Here is a 22,431-nt window from a genome sequence, read left to right on the forward strand (position 1 = left end):
AAGGACAAGAAATAATGTGCCTGACAGTCTGTGGGCTGGAAGAGGGGGGTTGCGGATTCAGATTTCGCTGGCTAGACACAGCGGGATGACAGTCCCTTGGAGTGACCCCAATGCCTTGCTGGGACACGTGAGAACCAAAGACAAGCCTCCGGGTTACACAAGCTGGGCCTAGACCTCCTGGGAGGCCATCCAGGAAGTGTGCGCCCACCGAACAGCGCTGGGGACTTTCTGCGGCCTGGCCAGTCAGGTCACCTGTTCTTTGTATTTAAAAATTCACAAAACGTCTCCGAATATTTGCCCAGAAGAATGTGAAACATTCGCTAGTGGCCTCTCTTTCACATTACTTTAGTCTTGTGTGGACGAGTGATGAGGAACATTCTGCTGGTCGAGACAGGCATCTCAGAAGACAGCCATGCCCGTCAGGCCCCGAAGCCGCGCGCCGTGAATAAATAGCCCTGGCCCCGCCCATGCAGTTCTCTTTGTGCAGCGAACACGCGCAGGGTGAGGATGGTTCTCCGGCGGTTCGCCAGTCGTCTGCTGTGGAACCTTACCCAAACCAGGGGGAGGCTGCAGCCTGCGCCGTCTTTGCACAGCTACCGGCTTGCAGGTACCTCGGGAACCCGTTGAGTGGGAGAACCGCAGTCTCGGGCTGAGCGGGATGAATTATTAATACAGACTAGAGTTTCTGATGTGTCTGTGACGCCACTGCTTGGAACTGACCCAGCCCAGGGCATGGGGGACTCGTGTGGAGTCGCCCTGGTCTCTGCTGACTAATTGCTTTCTTTCCAGGCTCCTGATTCTCGAAGGAGGGTCCGAGGCACCACGAGGGTGAGTGGATTGTGCGAGCTGGAGTGGCTGGCGGTTTCACTGGGGGAGGATGGGGTTGATGATGACTCCAGGTGATTCTGAGTGTCTCGCTGACGCCATCACCGCAGCGCGCTGACCACCTCTACCCCCGTCCCCCCGACCCGGGCTGGGATCTTTGGTATTTGGGCGCGGGGAGAAGTTCAAGAACTGTTGTTCATCTCGTATTCGTGTGTCTCATTTCTCCATTAGGAGTTAAAACGTCCACCGGTGTGTTATTCTTAAAAGAAGGGTAAGTGTTAGCTATGCTGTTATCTGTCTCTTCACAGATGATCTTTTTTAACTTTTCGAACTTTTCTTCTCAGCCTTGCTAAACATGCTTTCTCCACCCCTTTTCCTAGTATAAGTTACCCTACATACGGTGCTTTCTTGATGGAGGTATTTTCTGCAGTTCTAAATTTGTTTTCTCCTTTTCTCTCCTGAACTTTCCATCGCTAAACTCTTAATTTGATAAATCCTTATGTTGGAGAAGGAAATGGCAACCCACTCCAGTATTGCCTGGAGAATCCCATGGAGGAAGGAGCCTGGTAGGCTACAGTCCACGGGGTTGCACGGACACCACTGAGCTACTTCACTTTCACTTTATGTTGGGGCTATCATCTCTGAATGTTCTAGATTCTAATGCTGTCCTTGATCCAGATATCCCTAAATTAGGAATGATGATTTCTCAGACTAGAGTCTCTGATACTAGTCTTGATGTCAAAATTGATTTCTGACTCATTTAGGGAACTGGATACTTGGCTATTTGAGAAGGGCTGGTGGGAAGGCTGTAACTCTGCTTGTTTTTCTCATTGGTTGTCCTGCTTTCATCTTTTTTTCTAGCTTGAAAGCTTTGGAAGCCCAGCCAGGGCAGTACCCCTTCACAGAGATTCCAGGCTAGCCTGGTGACTGAAGGCCTAAGGTTTAGAATTCTCTTGGAGAAGCACTTTTGGGGTGGCTGGGATGTCCAGGTGATGGTTCCTGCCACTTCAGCAACAGGCTGTGACAAGAAATGGAGAGCAACAAACATGCCTTCTACCTGGGTACTGTGGTAAGTCTCTTTCTTGTTTTTCTCCCAGCTCCAGAGTGGTGGTGATGAACTGGTTGGACTAGAGTCTCTGAGCGCTTCTCTGAGGATCTTTGAAACCACCTGATCCACTCGTGCTTCTTTCTTTCGTGTGGCAATTTTCTTTAAAAAGTAAAATTGGTATATAGTTACATTAGTTTCACATACATGCTGTAATAATTGGATATCTATATATACTAGGAAGTGATTACTGCCGCAAGTCCTTTTTGGCTAATCACAGTTCTCTCTGTTAGAGTTACCAGTCTATCCCTGTATCTATAACAGATTGATGCTCTAATGCCAACTACTTGCATGTTTTTAATATGTATTTCTTCTATGAAGTTTTAGGATTTTGCTGACGCAGAGGATGTCCTACCTGGTGTTGGTCAGATCCTTGGAACTTCACATGTTTCCTGCATGAACCTGTGTGAGCAGCTGTTAAACTCTGGTGGAGAGGGGGTGGGCTGCTTAGAAATTTGGGGACCAAAGTCAATTAGGTGACCTTTATTAGAAAGATTGCAATAAAATGTTTTAAAGCAAATAAAAATAGGGGGGTCTGAGTAAAAACAAGAGGGTACAGAAAGGTTTAGGGATGTGAAAGTGAATGAGCATCAGTTGACATCTAGCTGTACCTCTTTCCAGCTACATTACAAAAAACTAAAATTAGGTTTGTCATATATTGACACCAATGTTGAGGATTTCTAGATGGAGTGCCATAATATTTTTAATCTTTGAGGTTTTAATTATACTATTAACACAGTCATCCAGTTTTCTTTTTGATGAATTGGTGAAAACATAGTTTGTCTGGATATATTTCTAGAAGAATAATAATCCTGGTGGTTGTCAGGAGCTGGGAATGAGGACGTGAAGAAGTATTTAATGGGTATTTCACTTTTACAAGGTGAAAGGGTTCATGGGGATGGATGGTGGTGATAATTGCTCAGTGTTATGAACAGTTATTACCACTGAACTGTATGCCTAAAAGTGGTAAAGATTTGGGGAGGGATAAACTGGAAGGTTGAAATTGATACATACACACCGCTAAGTATAAAATAGATAACTAATAAAGACCTGTATAGCACAGGAAACTCAGTCCTCAGTAATAGTCTATAAGAGAAGAGGATCACAAAGTGTTTGTATGTATAACTGATTCAGTTTACTGTATACTTGAAACTAACACATTGTAAATCAACTATACCCCAATAAAATTTTTTTAATGGTAAACATGCTAATTTTATGTGTATTTCACCACAATTTAAAAAATTGGAGAAAAAGTACCCTTTGCTCCTTTTTGTCAGTGTCATAAAGATGATTCCTCACTAGCATGTACAGAGTATGCCGCGCTAAAGCTGTGTTGTACATTTGCTTGGCAGGGGGTATTTGAGTTTCTTTCAAGCTATAAACCAGTCTGATTCCCTGTTTGTACCCCTTTGAAGTTGTGTTGCAAAATACTTCTCCAAAAGTAGAATTTCAGAGTCAAAGGATGTGGGCTTTTAAAAGTAATAGTGTATGTTCCATAAAGTTGTCCCACTTTATTTTTGAATGTTAGTTTACTTAGGTTGGCTGTGCCAGGTCTTAGTTGAAGCATCCAGGGTCTTTAGTTGTGGCATGTGGGATCTAGTTCCCTGACCACAGGGATTCAACCTGTGTCCCCAGCATTAAGAGTGTGGAATCTCAGCCACTGGACCACCAGGGGAGCCTCGTCCCAGTTTGTACTCCAAATGATAGTTTCCTTCAGACTGCCTGTCTGTCTACATCTACCATCACTGTTCCAGCTGGAGTGTACCAGCTTCTGTCTCTAATAAGTCATGTTTTAAAAATTGCACATCTTTTACATTCATTTTTCTGTGGAACATTTACAGTTTGGTCACCACTCAGCAAAGATTTTTTCCAACTTCTGTTTTCCTTAGTCAGTTTTGCCAGTTTGTTTTCCTCCTTGAAATTGCCTTGTTAGGTACAGGGCAAGGTCACCTGCTCCCACTGTTATTCTCTGACCTTGGGTTCTTTAATCTTCAGTCCAGTCGCTCAGTCGTGTCTGACTGACCCCATGAACTGCAGCACGTCAGGCCTCCCTGTCCATCACCAGCTCTGGGAGTCTACCCAAACCCATGTCCATTGAGTCGGTGATGCCATCCAACCATCTCATCCTCTGTTGTCCCCTTCTGCCCTCAACCTTTCCCAGCATCAGGGTCTTTTCAAATGAGTCAGCTCTTTGCATCAGGTGGCCAAAGTATTGGAGTTTCAGCTTCAACATCAGTCCTTCCAGTGAACACCCAGGACTGATCTTTAGGATGGACTGATTTGATCTCTTTGCAGTCCAAGGGACTCTCAAGAGTCTTCTCCAACACCACAATTCAAAAGCATCAATTCTTTGGCACTCAGCTTTCTTTATAGTCCAACTCTCACATCCATACATGACTACTGAAAAAACCATAGCCTTGACTAGATGGACCTTTTTTTTGCAAAATAATGTTTGCTTTTTAATATGCTATCTAGGTTGGTCATAATTTTCCTTCCAAGGAGTAAGTGTCTTTCAATTTCATGAAGTCAGCCACTGTTTCCCCATCTATTTGCCATGAAGTGATGGGACCTGATGCCATGATCTTAATTTTCTGAATGTTGAGTTTTAAACCAACTTTTTCATTCTCTTTCACTTTCATCAAGAGGCTTTTTAGTTCTTCACTTTCTGCCATAAGGGTGGTGTTATCTGCATATCTGAGGTTATCTTGATTCCAGCTTGTGCTTCCTCCAGCCCAGTGTTTCTCATGATGTACTCTGCATATAAGTTAAACAAGCAGGGTGACAATATACAGCCTTGATGTACTCCTTTTCCTATTTGGAACCAGTCTGTTGTTCCATGCCCAGTTTTAACTGTTGCTTCCTGACCTACATACAGGTTTCTCAAGAGGCAGGTCAGGTGGTCTATTTGCTAAGGTCACAGAAAAGGATTGTAGGAGATAGATGGACACCTGGGCTGGACAGCTGGTGGTAGTCAAGTGGAGTAAAATTGAAGCTTTGTTCTCACCCAGATACTCCGAGGACAAAGCTAGTGGAAGAAGCTGAGCTGCGTTCTGCTAAAATAAAGACTTAAGATGACCACTCCTAAGGTCAAAGAAAACTCCTGTCTGCACGTTCGCAGGAAGATTCCTTGGGGGTCAAAAAAGGAGGGGATGCCGCCCCATGATAAGCTTGGATATCCCTCCACAGGCATCTGCAGTGGACTCCACCTTGGCAAAAAGTTGCACACATCTTGGGGAGGGTCTTAGGGACTGGTCAGGTGTGAAAAAAGATAATTGGACAAGTGTAAACAAAGACTCAGAGCTGTCCTATATGTGTATTCAATTTTTACTGCACTCCTCAGAGAGGATACCCATCTGTCTTTCTGCCTTGAAAGTGAAAATGTTGCTGAGTTGTGTCTGACTTTTCGACTCCATAGACTAGCCCGCCAGGTTCCTCTCTCCATGGAATTCTCCAGGCAAGAATACTGGAGTGAGTAGCCATTCCCTTCTCCAGGGGATCTTCCCAACCCAGGGATTGAATCTCTGCCATTATGGGCAGATTCTTTCCAGTCTGAGTCTCCAGGGAAACCCTGCTTTCTGCCTCACTTCAATCTTCAATAAACTGTTTTTTTCTCTGTGTGCTCTCACTTGTGCTGTGTACCTACTAAAAATGAGGTGTATTCTTTTCAACCCAGTGTTTCCACTTCTTGTAACACACCCTAAATACAGTCACACAGATTAATGTACATGAATCCTTGATGTTACTGATTGTAATGGGGGAGAAAAAAGAAACTCAAGTGCTCTCCAGTAGGAAAATGGTATATTTACAATATACCATGTGTTATATGCAGAGGTAGTATGCCTAACATACCAGTGTGGATTAATCTCACAATATGAAGGAAAAAAGCAAATCACAGAAAAATAGTATGTAATGTAAAAACATCACTAAATAACATTGTCTAAAGGTCCTACTGTATAGCACAGGAACTATATTCAATATTCTGTGATAAATCTAATGAGAAAGAATATGAAAAGGAGTGTGTGTGTGTGTATATATATATATATACTACATCTGTATGTATAACTGAAATACTTCACTGTATAGCAGAAATTAACATTGTAAATAAGTTTAAAATATATGCATTGTTGGGAGTTAAGTATCATAGTAAAAACAAATGCATAGGATTGTTAAATGCTAAATTCAAGGTGGGGCGGGTATGGAGAGATGTATTCAAGGAAGTATCTATGGGAGCTTGTGCAATTCATATTTTTGTATGTCTGAACTACTTAATAACTTAAATGTGGTTTGGAACCTGTGAATCTCAGAGGGCTGAACACAGGCAAAAGCTTAAGTCAGCCCCAGGGATACCTCCAGACAGGGAGCTCCCTTGGAAGACAACTGTTCGAAAGATGAGCCAAAATACACAACATCCTCAGGAGAACAAATCAGCAGATAACTTTACAACCAAGAAACTCAGATGGGGAGCACGCTTGGAGACTAAAGTTGTTCAAAGAGATAAAGGGGTTAATTCAATCCACTGGTAGAGAATTAGTAACCTGAAGAATCATCCATAATGCGGAGTAGAGAAACAGAAATGAGTAACATGAAAAGGAGTTGATAGGAAAGATGAAATGAGCCACTCCAGCATTTGGCATTGTTTGCTTAGAGCTGCTCTCACCTTGCTGGTTTGTTTTAATGCTCCAGTGAGAACAATTGCAGGCACAATGGTTAGTTCTGTCCAGTGGCATCTGTGGGCATCTGGCTTTCAGCAGCTCAGGGCCATCTGTTTCTTTCTTTCTTTTTTAGTTTATTTACTTAATTTATTTGGCTGCATCAGGTCTTAGTCACGGCATGTGGGATCTAGTTCCCCGACTAGGGAACTAGTCTTAGCCACTAGATCACCAGGGAAGTCCCTGTTACTTTGTTTATTGTACTTTGACCATTAACGTCATAGTTTCCCAAAATAGTCCTGTGATTGTGTTATTTCCCAAAGAATAGGGACAAAGAGATTATCCTAAGGGTTAAAGTACCTGCTGACTCTTAAAAGTGTTGAATTTTATTGGCCCGTCAGATGACTCTCAGGTGAGAATAGGTCACATTTCAAGGCTGTTTATTGCCTGTCATTAAACCATTAACTTCTAAATATAGTGACGATAGAGATGTCAGCCAGTTATCAGTTATATGCTGATAAATAACCACAGAGGGAGCTGTCTTTAAAAGGCCATGCAACAATGTCGGGTACCACCCGAGACCTGGAGCCTCCCATTTCCCAGCAGCATGCAGGGAGAGGCTGAGCTCCACACTGGGTTGATTGCTTCTATAGTTGCTTTTTCTTTTTAATGTTTGGCTGCATCATGTCTTAGCTGAGACATGTGGGATCTTCACTGAGGCACTCGGGCTTAGGTGCCCCTGTAGCATGTGAAATCTTAGTTCTCTGACCAGACCAGAGATCGAACCTACAACCTCTGCACTGCAAGGCAGACTCTTCACTACTGGACCACCAGGGAAGTCCTGATTTCTTCTAAAGGAAGCTGAGCAACTGTTATAACCTCCTTTTAAAAGAGGCTGATTGCTTCTTACATTTCTTTTATTAGGAAACTTTTAAAACAGTAGGAAGAATATAAATACCCATATACCCACCACCTAATCCAATACTGTAACATTTTCCCACATTTGAAAATATGGCAAATGGCAAATATATATATATATATAAATTATATGTGTGTATACATATAATTATATATGTGTGTATACATATACACACATAAAATATATATATTTAGCAGGCGCATTCGAATGTGAATTATAGAGATGAAGGCATTTTATGCTTAAATATTTCAGCATGCATACCCAAAATCTAAGGACATTTGCCTGCAATATGATTATGCCTGAGAAAATTAATAATTCCTAATATTACTTAATGGGCTTCTCAGATGGCTCAGTGGTAAAGAATCCATCTGTCAATGCATGAAACCCGGGTTTGATCCCTGGGTCGGGAAGATCCTCTGGAGAAGAAAATGGCAACCCATTTAGTATTCTTGCCTGGGAAATCTTATGGATTCTTTAATGTCCCCTCTAGTATTCTTGCCTGGGAAATCTTATGGACAGAGGAGCCTGTCGGGCTACAGTACATGGGGTCTCAAAAGGGTCAGACAAGCAACTAAACAACAACAACAATATCACTAAATACTTAATCAATATTAAAATTTTTTCAACTGTTCCCCAAATATCTTTTATGCTAATTGTTCTTTCAAGGGTCAGTATTCTTCAATCAAGGATCAAGCACTTTATTTTACTGTTAGATCTTGTTAGTCTCTTTATTCTAGAACAGTCCCCTTCTTTCTGGGACAATGATCCTTTGAAGAGACTTGGGCAGTTGTTTTGTAGGATATTCCACATGTTGATTTCATCAAACTGTACTCTCATGGTGTTTTTAACTTGTTCCTCAAGTTTCTGCTTTTTCTTTAACCTAGAAATTACTCTTAAAGGCCTAATTAGATTCCTTTTTTTTTTTTTGGCTGCACTGAGCGGCTTGTGGGATCTTATTAATAGTACCCCAACCAGGGATTGAACCACTGGACCACTAGGGAATTCCCTTAAAGGCCTAATTAGATTCTGATTACATGGTTTGGGCAAGAATACTTCATGAATGACACCAGGTATTAGTTTCCTATGGGTGCTATAACAAATTACTACAAACTTGATGGTTTTAAAAAAACAGATATTTCTTCCTTCACAATTCTGGGAGCCAGAAGTTCAAAACAAAAAAATCAAGGTGTCTACAAGGACTGGCTCACTCCAGAGACATGAGGGAAAAATCTGTTCCTCCAGCTTTTGGCGGCTGCTGGCATAACTTGACTTGTGGCCACTGTGGAGTCTCATCCCAAGGTCACAAGTGTGAGGTCTTGCACCAAGGCCAAAGAAGTGGAGCCCAAAACCAAGGTCACCTCTGAAACTGACTGAGCCCCTTTGTCAGTCAGTCAGTTCAGTCACTCAGTGTGTCTGACTCTTTGCAACTCCATGAATCGCAGCACGCCAGGCCTCCCTGTCCATCACGAACTCCCGGAGTTCACTCAGACTCACGTCCATCAAGTCAGTGATGCCATCCAGCCATCTCATCCTCTGTTGTCCCCTTCTCCCAGTCCCTCCCAGCATCAGAGTCTTTTCCAACGAGTCAACTCTTCGCATGAGGTGGCCAAAGTACTGGAGTTTCAGCTTTAGCATCATTCCTTCCAAAGAACACCCAGGGCTGATCTTTAGAATGGACTGGTTGGATCTCCTTGCAGTCCAAGGGACTCTCAAGAATCTTCTCCAACACCACAGTTCAAACGCGTCAATTCTTCGGCACTCAGCTTTCTTCACAGTCCAACTCTCATATCCATACATGACCACTGGAAAAACCATAACCTTGACTAGATGGACATTTGTTGGCAAAGTGATGTCTCTGCTTTTGAATATGCTATCTAGGTTGGTCATAACTTTCCTTCCAAGGAGTACGCGTCTTTTAATTTCACGGCTGCAATCACCATCTGCAGTGATTTTGGAGCCCCCCCAAAATAAAGTCTGACACTGTTTGCACTGTTTCCCCTTTGTAACTGTTGTCAAAAGCTTGCTGATCATCATCAGCAAGCTTCCTGACCCCAGTTAAGCAAAAATGCCCACCCTGGTAGTCACTCTACAGCACCCTAACCCATTAGCTAACGCCACTCTTCCAGCAGGAATTTTGTCTGGAGACTATAAAAATTGGCTGCTAACTCATGAAACGCGTCGGCTCTCCCTTGAGCTGGCCCACTGTTCTAACAGCATCCCATTGCCCCTCCCTGGTCTGTTAGGAGATCGGCCTGCTGTGCTCTCAGCACTCTCTTTATCTCTGCTCTTTGTTCTTAATAAACCCACTCCCTTCTGAAATGCTCAGTGTCTGGAAATGCTTTTCCAACCTGCACTTGGACTGCTGTGACAGCCACATCACTCCAGTCTCTGCCTCTGTGTCACCCTGCTTCTTCCTCTATACTTGTGTGTATTGAGTCTTCTTCGGCCTCCCTCTTAGAGTGATAAGTGTGATTGCATTTAGAGCTCCCCCGCCCCCAGACAACCCAGGAGGATCTCCCCATTGCAAGACCCTTGATTTAATCACATCTGCAAAGACCCTCTTTATTCCAATGTAAGATAACCTTCACACGTTCCAGGGATTAAGGCATGGATATCTTTTGTTGTTGTTCAGTCAATTCAGTCGGATCAGACTCTTTGCGACCCCACGGGCTGCAGCCCGCCAGTCTTCCCTGTCCTTCAGGGATATCTTTTAGGGGATCATTTTTTTCAGTCTACCAAATGCTATGTACTTCATAGGGCTTTGTGTCAGGGGGATCATAATGTCTACTTGTTCCATTATTCTAGACCTTAGTTTGATCACCTGGTTAAAGTAGTGACCCCCAGGATCTCTTCCTTGTAGAAATACTTTTTGCCCTTTTGAGTGGCAAGATAGGTTATTTCTTTGGCAGTGTTACCAAACCATGTTTGTCTGCCTGATGCACAGCAAGCCAAATGCTAGGTTTGCAGTGGAGGGCTTATTCGTAAAGCAGCCAACCGAGGGATGAGAGGACAAGCCTCAAATTTACTTCCCAAAAGACAAGGGGCTTGGGATATTCATGGGATAAAGCTGAGGTGTGGTGAAAAGCAATTGGAGATAAGAGAAAGGTGCTGTGATCAACATTCTGCACAGGAACAACTAAGCTACAGGCCTCTTATGTGTGTTCAGAAAATGACTGTGTTAGCTCTGAAAATGAAGCTTTTGTCCCTCTGATGTCAAAATGTCATCCAGCAGACACTCGTGCATATCCAGATGGAGGGTCTTAATTGGCTGTAGCTCAAACCAGACACAGCCAGCTAGCTCCAAGTCTCAAAAAACAACTTGGGCAAACATTGTTTGCAAGTTTCTGTAAAAACAGTGAGCTTGATCAGTGAAGGCAGGTTACTATTATTACTTATTAACGGCTAACTGCTGACTGCCCTTGGTTTCAGCACCATGTTAATGAATATCCAGCCTCCATCACACTTGACCTAATGATTTTGGCATCCACTGATGATCTTTGCCTGTGTAGGGGAGGGAAAAGTTTTCCTTGACCTTCTTAGGGTCCTGGGCTCATTCTGAAAAATCAACCTGACAAAGACAGATTAACAGGAGAAGAATATACATATTTAAGTTTTACATAACACAAGCCTTCATAAAAAAAATGAAAGCCTAAAGCTATGGCAAAACATACTTGCTTATATGTTAGGTTGAATGAAAGAGGCAGTTGTGGGAAAGTGTCTAAACTATGTGGGGAGGCTAAAGGAAGATAAGGATTATTTTAACATGTTCTGTTTTTGTTGCAGGATCTTCGCTCCTTAACCGGGAACTTAACCCAGGTCATGGCAGTGAAAGGACTGAGTCTTCACCACTGGGCCTCCAGGAAATTCCCAACAAGTTTTGTTTCTACAGAATTCTCTTGGGCTCAGCTTTTTGTTGTCCTGGTTCAGGGAGTTCAGTTCAGTTCAGTTGCTCAGTTGTGTCTGACTCTGTGACCCCATGGACTGCAGCTTGCCAGGCTTCCTTGTCCATCACCAGCTCCCACAGCTTGCTCAAACTCATGTCCATCTAGTTGGTGATGCCATTCAACCATCTCATCCTCTGTTGTCCCCTTCTCTTCCTGCCTTCAATCTTTCCCAGCAGGTCTTTTCCAATGAGTCAGTTCTTTGCATCATGTGGCCAAAGTATTGGAGCTTTAGCTTCAGTATCAATCCTTCCAATAAATATTCAGGATTGATTTCCTTTAGGATTGACTGGTTGGATCTCCTTGCAGTCCAAGGGACTCTCAGGAGTCTTCTCCAACACCGCAGTTCAAAAGCATCAATTCTTCAGCACTCAGCTTTCTTTATAGCCCAACTCTCACATCCACATGTGACTACTGGAAAAACCCTAGCTTTGACTAGATGAACCTTTGTTGGCCAAGTAATATCTCTGCTTTTTAATATGCTGTCTAGGTTCAGGGAGGGCACCTTTCAAATGGGAACTGCCACTCAAGTTTGCAAAATGATGATTTTCCAATTTGGTTACTTTTTCTATACTTATTTTTATATTCTCCTATAAAATAATAATAATCTCTTATTATTATAATAGTAATAATCTCTCATCAGCTGGTACTTTAACTTGAATTACTTGTTCCTTTAAAGGTAAGGGAAATGATTCATTCTTTTCCTCTATTTATAGTATCATGTAAGAGGTTGGTGTTAAAGTGTAAAAGTGTCCTCCAGTGGTGGTAAATGAATTTCCCCTCTTTTTTGTATACATGGGTCCAGGAAATTTTCCTGTGGTTCCCTATGACCATATCAAATGCCTCATTGAGACTCAGACATCCTGAGACACTGGCCTCCCCTTGATCTCTCCTTTTAGATCCATGAGCATGGAACTGCCACTGGGGTTGGCACAACATCCTCAGTGAACCCGTGTTAGTTATTGTATACCAGGCTCCTACCTCCAATGGCAAGGGGACTTGAACGGCTTGAACAAAAGCAAGCTTGGTGAAGGTTGAACAACATTCCTGAAATTGGTTGATAGGAACATCACCAAGTTAGCTGGGCTTAAGATACTGAAGCACAAAGGTGATTGTACATCTTCACTCTTCCCTCCAACCTCCCCTCTCTCGATACACATTGGGTTGGGTCATTCACTATGGGCACCACCTTTGTGGTTGTATTTTTGCCAAATTACCCAGAGGTCATTTATCTTTTTCCTTCTATTTATTTATTTGTTCCTTTCATTTCCTTCTATTTAGTTTTTGTGTGTGTGCTAAGTTGCTTCAGTCGTGTCTGACTCTTTGTGACCTGGTGGACTGCAGTCTGTCAGGTTCCTCTGTTCACGGGGATTCTCCAGGCAGAAATTCTGGAGTGGGTTACCATGCCCTCCTCCAGGGGATCTTCCTGACCCAGAGATGAAACCCATATCTCTTGTCTCCAGCACTTAGAGATGGGTTCTTACGCCACCATTTAGTTTAAAAATATTTATTTACTTGGCTGCAGCATTCAAGATCTTTAGTTGCTGCATGTGGGATCTAGTTCTCTGACCTGGGATTGAACCCGGCCCTCCTGCATTGGGACAGTGGAGTCTTAGCCACTGGACCACCAGGGAAGTCCAGTTATTTCTGATAAGTATCTATTTCTCCATCTGTGTCAGAAAAGCAGAGTGGATCCCCTGCCCTCAGTCAGGCCGCCTGTGTTTCTCTCTTCATATTTCTTCTCTCAGGCATCCCCATGTCCCCCCCCGTAGGCCCGCAGACTCCGCCTCTGTACGTATGTCCTGTGTGGTAACAACGTGGTTTACCGGCCAAGGTTAAGTATTATGAACACATCAGTTTACTTTGAGAACTGGCAACAAACGGGGAGAAAGGAGGCATTTATCCTGCCTTTCCCATATGAACCATGCTTCAGGGTAACCCAACAACCTTGATGAGGGAGACTTGTTTTTCAGTAAAGCATTCCAGTTAATATGTGAAAAGAAAATAATTCAAAAACCAGTATTTCATAACCCCTCATGAAATAACTGATTCAGGCAAAACTCATCTGTGTATGTAACTGTCAGTTGGAAGGTTGATGGGGAAGCCTTACACAACAGAGTTAATGGCCATCTGAACACATCATGCACCCTCAGCTTTACTCAAGAGAGGGACAAGCAAGCAGGACTTGCTTCCTGAGGGAGCACAACAGGAAACACACGGCACCTGAGAAGGTATCTTGTCCTACACTCCTCCTCACCCGGTGGAATCCAAATCTAATCAAACCTTCAGGTTTGGTAAGTGGAAACACAAGGGATAGAGGAAAAAGTTAAACGATGCTCCATGCTACAGGACAAAATAAACCTACTTCTGTGTAGATGGTATCCAAAAAAATAAAATAAAAGAGAGAGAGAGAAAGAGATTTAAGAAATACCAAATGCAATGAGTAGATTTTCTTGAGATCCTGGTTTGAACTAATCAACTGAAATAAGACATCTGAGGAAATTTGAATAACCAACTTGGGTTTTAGAGTATACCACAGTTATTGTGAATGTTTTGGGTGTGCAAAAGCATTCAGTTCAGTCGTTCAGTCCTGTCCGACTCCTTGCTACCCCATGGACTGCAGCATGCCAGGCTTCCCTGTCCATCACCAACTCCGCAGCTTGCTAAAACTCATGTCCATCAAGTCAGTGATGCCATCCAACCATCTCATCCTCTGTCATCCCCCTGCCTTCAGTCTTTCCCAGCATCAGGGTCTTTTCAAATGAGTCAGTTCTTCACATCAGGTGGCCCAAGTATTGGAGTTTCAGCTTCAGCATCAGTCCTTCCAATGAATATTCAGGACAGATTTCTTTTAGGATCGACTGGTTTGATCTCCTTGCAGTCCAAGAGACTCTCAAGAGTCTTCTCCAACACCGCAGTTCAAAAGCAGCAACTCTTCGGCACTCAGCTTTCTTTATAATCCAACTCTCACATCCATACATGGCTCCTGGAAAAACCCTAGCTTTGACTAGATAGACCTTTGTTGGCAAAGTAATGTCTCTGCTTTTTAATATGCTGTCTAGGTCGGTTATAGCTTTTCTTCCAAGGAGCAAGCGACTTTTAATTTCATGACTGCAGTCACCATTTGCAGTGATTTTGGAACTCAGAAAAACAAAGCCAGCCACTGTTTCCATTGTTTCCCCATCTTTTTGCCATGAAGTGATGGGACTGGATGCCATGGTCTTAGTTTTCTGAATGTTGAGTTTTAAGCCAACTTTTTCACTCTCCTCTTTCACTTTCATCGAGAAGCTCTTTAGTTCTTCTTCGCTTTCTGCCATAAGGGTGGGGTCATCTTTGTATCTGAGGTTATTGATATTTCTCCCGGCAATCTTGATTCCACCTTGTGCTTCATCCAGCCTGGCATTTCGAATGATATACTCTGCATATAAGTTAAATAAGCAGGGTGGCAATATACAACCTTGATGTACTCCTTTCCCTATTTGGAACCAGTGTGTTGTTCCATGTCCAGTTCTAACTGTTGCTTCTTGACCTGCATACAAATTTCTTAGGAGGCAGGTCAGGTGGTCTGGTATTCCCATCTCTTTAAGAGTTTTCCACAGTTTGTTGTAATCCACATAGTCAAAGGCTTTGGTGTAGTCAATGAAGCAGATGTTTTTCTGGAACTCTCTTGTTCTTTCGATGATCCAACGGATGTTGGCAATTTGATCTCTGGTTCCTCTCTGCCTTTTCTAAATCCAGCTTGAACATCTGGCAGTTCACAGTTCATGTACTGTTGAAGCCTGGCTTGGAGAATTCTTAGCATTACTTTGCTAGCGTGTGAGATGAGTGCAATTGTGTGGTAGTTTGAACATTCTTTGGCATTGCCTTTCTTTGGGATTGGAATGAAAACTGACCTTTTCCAGTCCTGTGGCCACTGCTATAGCGTTATGGTTATGTAATAAAATGTAATAAAAAAAGGAATGAGATGCATACATAAGAATTAGGGGTGAAATGTCAAGAGGTCTGGGATTTGTTTTAAAATAATTCAGCAAAGGAAATAGACAAAAGGATCAGACGATGCAATGTGGTAACATCTCGATTAACTGCTGAAACTGGATGTTGTGGTACCTGAGGTTAACTAAGCTATTTTCAGAAGAACTGTACAAAAAAGATCTTCACAACCTGGATAATCACGATGGTATGATCACTCACCTAGAGCCAGACATCCCGGAATGTGAAGTCAAGTGGACCTTAGAAAGCATCACTATGAACAAAGCTGGTGGAGGTGATGGAATTCCAGTTGAGCTATTTCAAATCCTGAAAGATGATGCTGTGAAAGTGCTGCACTCAATATGCTAGCAAATTTGGAAAACTCAGCAGTGGCCACAGGACTGGAAAAGGCCAGTTTTCATTCCAATCTCAAACAAAGGCAATGCCAAAGAATGCTCAAACTACCGCACAATTGCATTCATCTCACACGCTAGTAAAGTAATGCTCAAAATTCTCCAAGCCAGGCTTCAGCAATATGTGAACCGTGAACTCCCTGATGTTCAAGCTGGTTTTAGAAAAGGCAGAGGAAACAGAGATCAAATTGCCAACATCTGCTGGATCATAAAAAAAGCAAGAGTTCCAGAAAAACATCTAGTTCTTTACTGACTATGCCAAAGCCTTTGACTGTGTGGATCACAATAAACCATGGAAAATTCTTCAAAAGATGGGAATACCAGACCACCTGACCCACCTCTTGAGAAACCTATATGCAGGTCAGAAAGCAACAGATAGAACTGGACATGGAACAACACACTGGTTCCAAATAGGAAAAGGAGTACATCAAGGTTGTATATTGCCACCCTGCTTATTTAACTTATATACAGAGTGCCTCATGAGAAATGCTGGGCTGGAAGAAGCAAAAGGTGGAATCAAGATTGCCGGGAGAAATATCAATAACCTCAGATACGCAGATGACACCACCCTTATGGCAGAAAGTGAAGAGGAACTAAAAAGCCTCTTGATGAAAGTGAGAGAGTGAAAAAGTTGGCTTAAAGCTCAACATTCAGAAAACTAAGATCATGGTATCTGGTCCCATCACTTCATGGGAAATAGATGGGGAAACAGTGGAAACAGTGTCAGACTTTTATTTTTGGGGGCTCCAAAATCACTGCAGATGGTGACTGCAGCCATGAAATTAAAGGACGCTTACTCCTTGGAAGAAAAGTTATGACCAACCTAGATAGCACATTCAAAAGCAGAGACGTTACTTTGCCAACAAAGGTCTGTCTAGTCAAGGCTATGGTTTTTCCAGTGGTCATGTATGGATGTGAGAGTTGGACGGTGAAGAAAGCTGAGCACCGAAGAATTGATGCTTTTGAACTGTGGTGTTGAAGACTCTTGAGAGTCCCTTGGACTGCAAGGAGATCCAACCAGTCCATTCTAAAGGAGATCAGTCCTGGGTGTTTTTTGGAAGGAATGATGCTAAAGCTGAAACTCCAGTACTTTGGCCACCTCACGCGAGGAGTTGACTCATTGGAAAAGACTCTGATGCTAGGAGGGATTGGGGGCAGGAGGAGAAGGGAACGACAGAGGATGAGATGGCTGGATGGCATCACTGACTCGATGGATGTGAGTCTGAGTGAACTCCGGGAGTTGGTGATGGACAGGGAGGCCTGGCGTGCTGCGATTCATGGGGTCGCAAAGAGTCGGACACGAGTCAGCGACTGAACTGAACTGAAGCTATTTTCTCTAATTTTGTATTTTTGAAAATGTCTATAAAATGAAAAATCAAGTATTACATTGTTGACCACAAACTCTGGCTAGAACATAACAAAATTACACCTTGTCTTTACACGCAGTGGGATATATTCTACTTCTTCCATCAGATAGAATAAATTATCCTAACATTTTCTTATAAATGCAGTTGAAAGTAAAAGATATCTCTAACTGCAGATGAATGTGGCCCTCACTTCTTTTTGATAAAGACATAAAGAATGTCTTGAGGACTTCCCTGATGGTGCAGTGGATAAGATTCCACCTGGCAATGCAGGGTACACGGGTCTGATCCCTGGTCCAGGAAGGTTCGACGTGCTGAGGAAGAACCAAGCGGTGCCACACGATAGCAGAGCGTGAACTCTAGAACCAGAGAACCGCAACTACTGAAGCCCGAGTGCCTAGAGCCTGTTCTGCACAAGAGAAGCCTGAGCACTAGGGAGAGTAAGCTCCACTCGCCGCAGCTAGAGAAAAGCCCACAGAGCAACGACGACCCAGCACAGCCCGAAATAAATTTAAAAAAAGTCCTGAACGTTTTACCATCTTATCCCGGCATTGCATTTTCTTTCCATACAGAGGAAAGCTGTGGCTGTCCCACTCAGCTGCAGGCTCTTTTTACAGCATCTCCTCTAGGACGAAATGCTATTTTCACACGTAATTGCCACAGTGCTTATTTCTCTGCCAGGCTGGCCTGGGAGAAGCTTCTCACCTGCATTTTACACACCTGCTTCCTGCTTCATGGAGGACAGCTTCTTATCCCACCTTAGAATTACAATGCAGCTGGGTTTTAACTATCTTACGAGGTTCCTCCTCCTACTCCTCATTACGTCTGTGAAGAGCGAACTTTTTCTGTGACAGGAAAGAATGTGAAGTCAAAAGGAGGATTTGACTTGCCAGAGTCACAGATTTTCACAGTCAATAAGCACACTAGCTTCCTTCCCCAAGTTCACTCCCCATCCCACACGTGTGCACTGGGAAAAGACACGAAGACGCGCAATGACAGAAACAGACAGACCCTGCAAATATTCATTCTCCTTCATTAAAAATGTTGTTATAAACATTTTGATTCATAAATAGTCAAAGTGCATGGTGCCCCTCATCCTTTCTTGAAGCCAAATGTCCTGCCCTCCTAGAGCTTTCACCAACCCTCTCCAAAACCAGTATTTTACCCCAAAGAGGTAAGTCTTCCCCAGTTCCCTGAGTTCACATTTATTTAATGCTACAGGCCCACCTAGCCCTGCCCAAGAAAAGGACCAGTCATTGTCCCAGGAGGGCAGAAAGGGCAGGGAGTGCACAATGGGGAAGGGAAGAGCTCCCAGGTACGGGCAGCTCCTCCTGGGTGGGAGAAGCCAGGTTTTTAGTCTTAAAGGAATGATCTCCCTGTCAAAGATAAGTTGATTTTGCAAAAGGCTAGAGTTGAAAGGAAGGTTGAACAGTCCTCTAGGCTCCTCCAGCAGACCCACGGTCCTGAGGCTCAGTTCAGGGCCCTCTGCCCCCATGGGAGGTGCACAGTTCACAGTGTTCCGTAGACGCTGACTTTGACCAGAGAGATGCTCTCCATGTACTGGTTCCGGCCTTTCTCATACAGGACGTAGAGTTGTGGGGCCTGGTCCTTCCCACCCACGCTGCCCTCCAGGGCGGTCAGCGATGAGTAGCCACTGGGCCCCGGCCACAGCTGGACCGTCTCCTTCCTCCAGGAGGTACCATTGCTGAAGCTCCAGCGCAGGGTCAGGTTCACTCCTGGGAACAGCAGCAGAGTCAGGGAGACGAAGGGCCTCCCTCCTGGACAAGGCGGCCTTCTTTCGGTCACAGGGGCACCCCCGCCCACCCCACCCCACCTGGCATATACTCACGGAACTCTGGATGGGCTGGGTTGGAGAAGAAGACAATGCCAGAGCTGGTGGCTACAGCCCCTGCAGCTACCACAGGGTCCACGAGCTCCGTGTCAAAGGTCACATCCCGAGGCCTCAGGGTGTCACAGGCGTCGTAGCTGCGGAGGATGATGCGGCAATGGCAGTGGTAGTTGTTTTGGTTCCGCGCGTTGATGACAACTGAGCCGTCGGGGAGCTCGTAGGGCTGAGTGGAGAGAAGAGGGCTTCAGGAAGACCCAGGGCAGGGCCAGGGCCCAGGGCCCCGTCCCTGAGGGAGTAAGGCTGACTGGCACAGAGCTGGGCAGCTAGACCCAGGGTCTGTGAGTGAAACAGGTCTCTGGAGGGCCGAGCAGGTCGGGCGGGTGGGGAACAGCCTGTGGAATCCTCACCTGGCACTCGTCAGGGTTGAAGTCGTTTTCCCGCTTGGGCTGGCCATAGGGGATGCCGCTGACCCCACCTCCATAGCGCCAGGAGACGCCGTGGTCATCGCTGAGCAGGCAGAACACCCCGTCGCGCTCCAGCGTCCCGTGTCCACACACGATGAGCCGGCCCTTCCGAGGCTCCCGCTGTTTCTGTGGGGAAAGGATCGGGATGCTGCAGACAGAGACAGCGAGGAGGCTCAGGCAGGGAAGGGGGACCCCTCACCTCCTAAGTTTGAGGATACACCCAGTCCCCTTCCCTTCTGTCCTTGCTGCAGGTCCTGCAAGCCTTGCAAACACCCACTGACTGAATTTAGCTTTTTGGCAGAATAAACTTCTTGGGGGTATACGGGGTATACTCTGGACAGGTTGTGCAAAGGACAAGGAGGCCTAGCCACAGGCATCGGATGGGAGCTTAAACCTAACCTGTGTTCGTGGACCAAGCTGTGGCCCATGGCACAGGCTTGTGTCTGCCCAAATGAAGGAGAGGTTTTTTTTCCCTAATCTGCATGGGATTTTCTAATTTTTTTCTAATCTGTACATGGATTCAGTTCAGCTGCTCAGTCATGTCCGACTCTTTGTGAGTCCATGGACTACAGCATGCCAGGGTTCATGGATTGTTACATGGTTTGGGGCAGCCCTGTGGACAACCCCCAAATAGAATGCCACTGGCAAAATTCCACCTTCCCTGGGTAGAGTGTTCTTCCCAGGATGTCCCTTTCTTCCACGGAATCCCATCTAAAACAGAAAAGTCTGACTTCACAGGATCTTGTCTTTGCGAGCGAGTCTGTTTTGGGGCAGAGTCTCTACAAGGCAGCTCCTTCCACCCATCTCAGGACGGAGACCTGAATGCCAGAGCCCGGTCCTGGGGCGAACATCTCGGTGCCTATATCCAGGGAGAGGTTCCGTGGCGAGCTCCAGGAAACACCGTCATCCTTGCTCCACACCAGCATGGTAGAGGCCACCTGGCAGCCAGCCTTATGAGCACAGAGGGAATAGAAAAGGAAGACCACGCCTGTCGTCGTGTCGCTCACCACTGCCCCCAAGTTCAGCCCATCTGGGGTCTCCCCATCATCCACAATGAAAGCTGTTGGAGACCATGTGCTGCCTAAAGAAAAAAAGGAAGAGACCCAGGGTAAGCACTTTGAAGGTGCCCTTTCCACCACTCCCTGCCATTTTTACCTCCTGGCTAGGGACCCAAGGCTTTATGATGGCCCCAAGGCCTACAAAATCTGCCCCTCCTTACCTCTCTGACCTTCTTCTACCTTTGTTCACTCCATCCAGCCACACAAACTCCTCATTTATTGAATATCTCCCTCCCTCCTTGGGGCATCTAAGCTTGTTACACTGCTTAGCATGCTCTTTCTCAAGGCTCACTCATCTCCTCTGAGTCTGCTAAAATGTCACGTACTTAACACTGCAGTCAAGCTCTCGCACTCTCCTTATCTCTTGCCCTATTTTGTGTTTTTCCACTGTACTTATTACCTCCCAACAAAAAAAATACATTTAGTTATTTATTATGTATATTGTCTGTCTCCCCCATCCCCTATCCTATGAAGGCAAGGTGGGGTGCTCTGTTTTGTTCATAACTGTATTTACAGAACCTAGAACAATGCCAAGTATATCGTAAGTGTTCAATAAATGTTTGAATGTATGCTCAACTCCTTGGTGATCCTAATTTCCAGCTCACTGCCCTGACACCTTCCCTCCTCAGGTTCTCTCTACTTCTCAGGGATCCAGCAGCCTTAGGGCCCTAAAGGCAGGTCAAGCTCCCCACCCATCCAACGTCTTGTGACCCAGTCATCTTTATACCCTGGTCCATAGACCTCCGCAGAGCTATGAATTTAGCTCCTTTATCCGATGTGGACATTTTTCTGGCTTCAGCAAAGGCGAGGAGAGTGCCCCGAGGAGTGGTGGTGATGAGAGGGATTCGGAAGGTGTCCACGGAGCCGATCTGCTTCCCACTCACCCACAGCAGTTGCTCCATGGTCACAAGTGGATGAACCTAGGAAGAGGAAGGGTCAACATAACAAAGGTGACTTTGGGTTTTAGAGTGAATGAAGAGAGGCTTGGAGTCAGATTTCTCTGGGAGAGGCACGGTGATGGGGATCCGGTGTGCTAGCTGGGGTCCCAGAACTAGGAAGGGGAACCCGAGGAGAGTTTAGAGCGAAACTGGTGGCTCAGAGCGAGGAAGGGGATACGCACGACTGGAGAATGAGCCCTCGGGGACAGGGAGACCTCAGAGGGAAAGAGGACAAGGACCAGAGAGGGAAAGGGACTAGCAAAGGAGGACACGGGATCGGAGGGTTCCTTGGAGGAGAAAGTGATCAGCAGCCCCTGTCCCGCCCGCGTGGGTCGGGGACGGAGCTATGCGAATGGGGACCCACCAGATTGAAGTCATCCTCTGCTCCGGCCCCGACTCCTGCAGGAGACAACAGCAGCAGGAAGATCGCGGAAAATATCTGAACCCTACAGATTCCCCATAATCGCAGCATTCGCGGTGTCCTGGGTTTGCCCAAGGGCACTATACCGGGTCCCTCTTCAATCATCTCTCCCTCGCGGCGGTCACGACCCTGGCCCCCAGGACGCGGGTTGGAGTCGATCAACTGACCCCGGCCCTTTAAACTCTCGGATGTCTACCCCAAACCCGGCCCACACCCAGCCGCCTAGCCGCGCTTCCGCGACTCTAACTGGTCCTCACAGGACTCTGCACGTGACCTTCAGCGATTCAGAGCCACTTCTTCCAATTGGCCGTCTTTGAAGCCCTGGGGCGCGTGACCCAGGCGGGAAGCATATTGGATGGGGTGAAGGGGGCTGGCATTACTCCGCAGAAACCTTTTGATTGGTCAAGGCATCTGGGGTACGTCATACGGGCGGGACCTACTTTAAAGAGCCGGCGAGGTTAAAAAGGCTGCAGGTAATCTTGGATGAAATAAAAGTCCGAGAATTTTTGAGAAAAC

The 22,431-nt window shown here is 45.2% G+C and overlaps 1 protein-coding gene, 1 long non-coding RNA gene and 3 other non-coding genes across 6 annotated transcripts; 4 read left to right on the forward strand and 1 right to left on the reverse strand.

The window, feature by feature from the left end:
* Positions 1 to 485: 485 nt before the first annotated feature.
* On the forward strand, positions 486 to 11,971 carry LOC128056073 (uncharacterized). Of its 2 annotated transcripts, XR_008200145.1 has the most exons (6): positions 486 to 607; positions 790 to 828; positions 1,057 to 1,096; positions 1,687 to 1,894; positions 2,252 to 2,336; positions 11,282 to 11,971. It is a non-coding gene; the product is annotated as an uncharacterized LOC128056073 (long non-coding RNA). The 2 variants fall into 2 exon arrangements; XR_008200144.1 differs by lacking the exon at positions 11,282 to 11,971 and having other exon boundaries at positions 2,252 to 3,133.
* Positions 883 to 945, forward strand: LOC128057087 (small nucleolar RNA SNORD48). Its single transcript, XR_008200269.1, has one exon. It is a non-coding gene; the product is annotated as a small nucleolar RNA SNORD48 (small nucleolar RNA).
* On the forward strand, positions 1,517 to 1,583 carry LOC128057086 (small nucleolar RNA SNORD52). The gene has a single exon (XR_008200268.1). It is a non-coding gene; the product is annotated as a small nucleolar RNA SNORD52 (small nucleolar RNA).
* LOC128057108 (small nucleolar RNA ZL8) lies at positions 1,925 to 2,006 on the forward strand. The gene has a single exon (XR_008200289.1). It is a non-coding gene; the product is annotated as a small nucleolar RNA ZL8 (small nucleolar RNA).
* Positions 11,972 to 18,224: 6,253 nt separating the features above from the next.
* Positions 18,225 to 22,142, reverse strand: NEU1 (neuraminidase 1). The gene is made up of 6 exons (XM_052649167.1): positions 21,859 to 22,142; positions 21,284 to 21,476; positions 20,317 to 20,579; positions 19,442 to 19,624; positions 19,035 to 19,257; positions 18,225 to 18,921 (listed from the first exon to the last, which is right to left on the reverse strand). The coding sequence occupies exons 1-6, from the start codon at positions 22,018 to 22,020 to the stop codon at positions 18,695 to 18,697; spliced, it is 1,251 nt and encodes a 416-aa protein (XP_052505127.1). The 5' UTR covers positions 22,021 to 22,142; the 3' UTR covers positions 18,225 to 18,694.
* Between the last annotated feature and the right edge of the window lie 289 nt (positions 22,143 to 22,431).

The sequence above is a fragment of the Budorcas taxicolor genome, chromosome 11 (assembly GCF_023091745.1).
Source record: "Budorcas taxicolor isolate Tak-1 chromosome 11, Takin1.1, whole genome shotgun sequence".
In the NCBI taxonomy this organism is placed as follows: Eukaryota; Metazoa; Chordata; class Mammalia; order Artiodactyla; family Bovidae; genus Budorcas; species Budorcas taxicolor.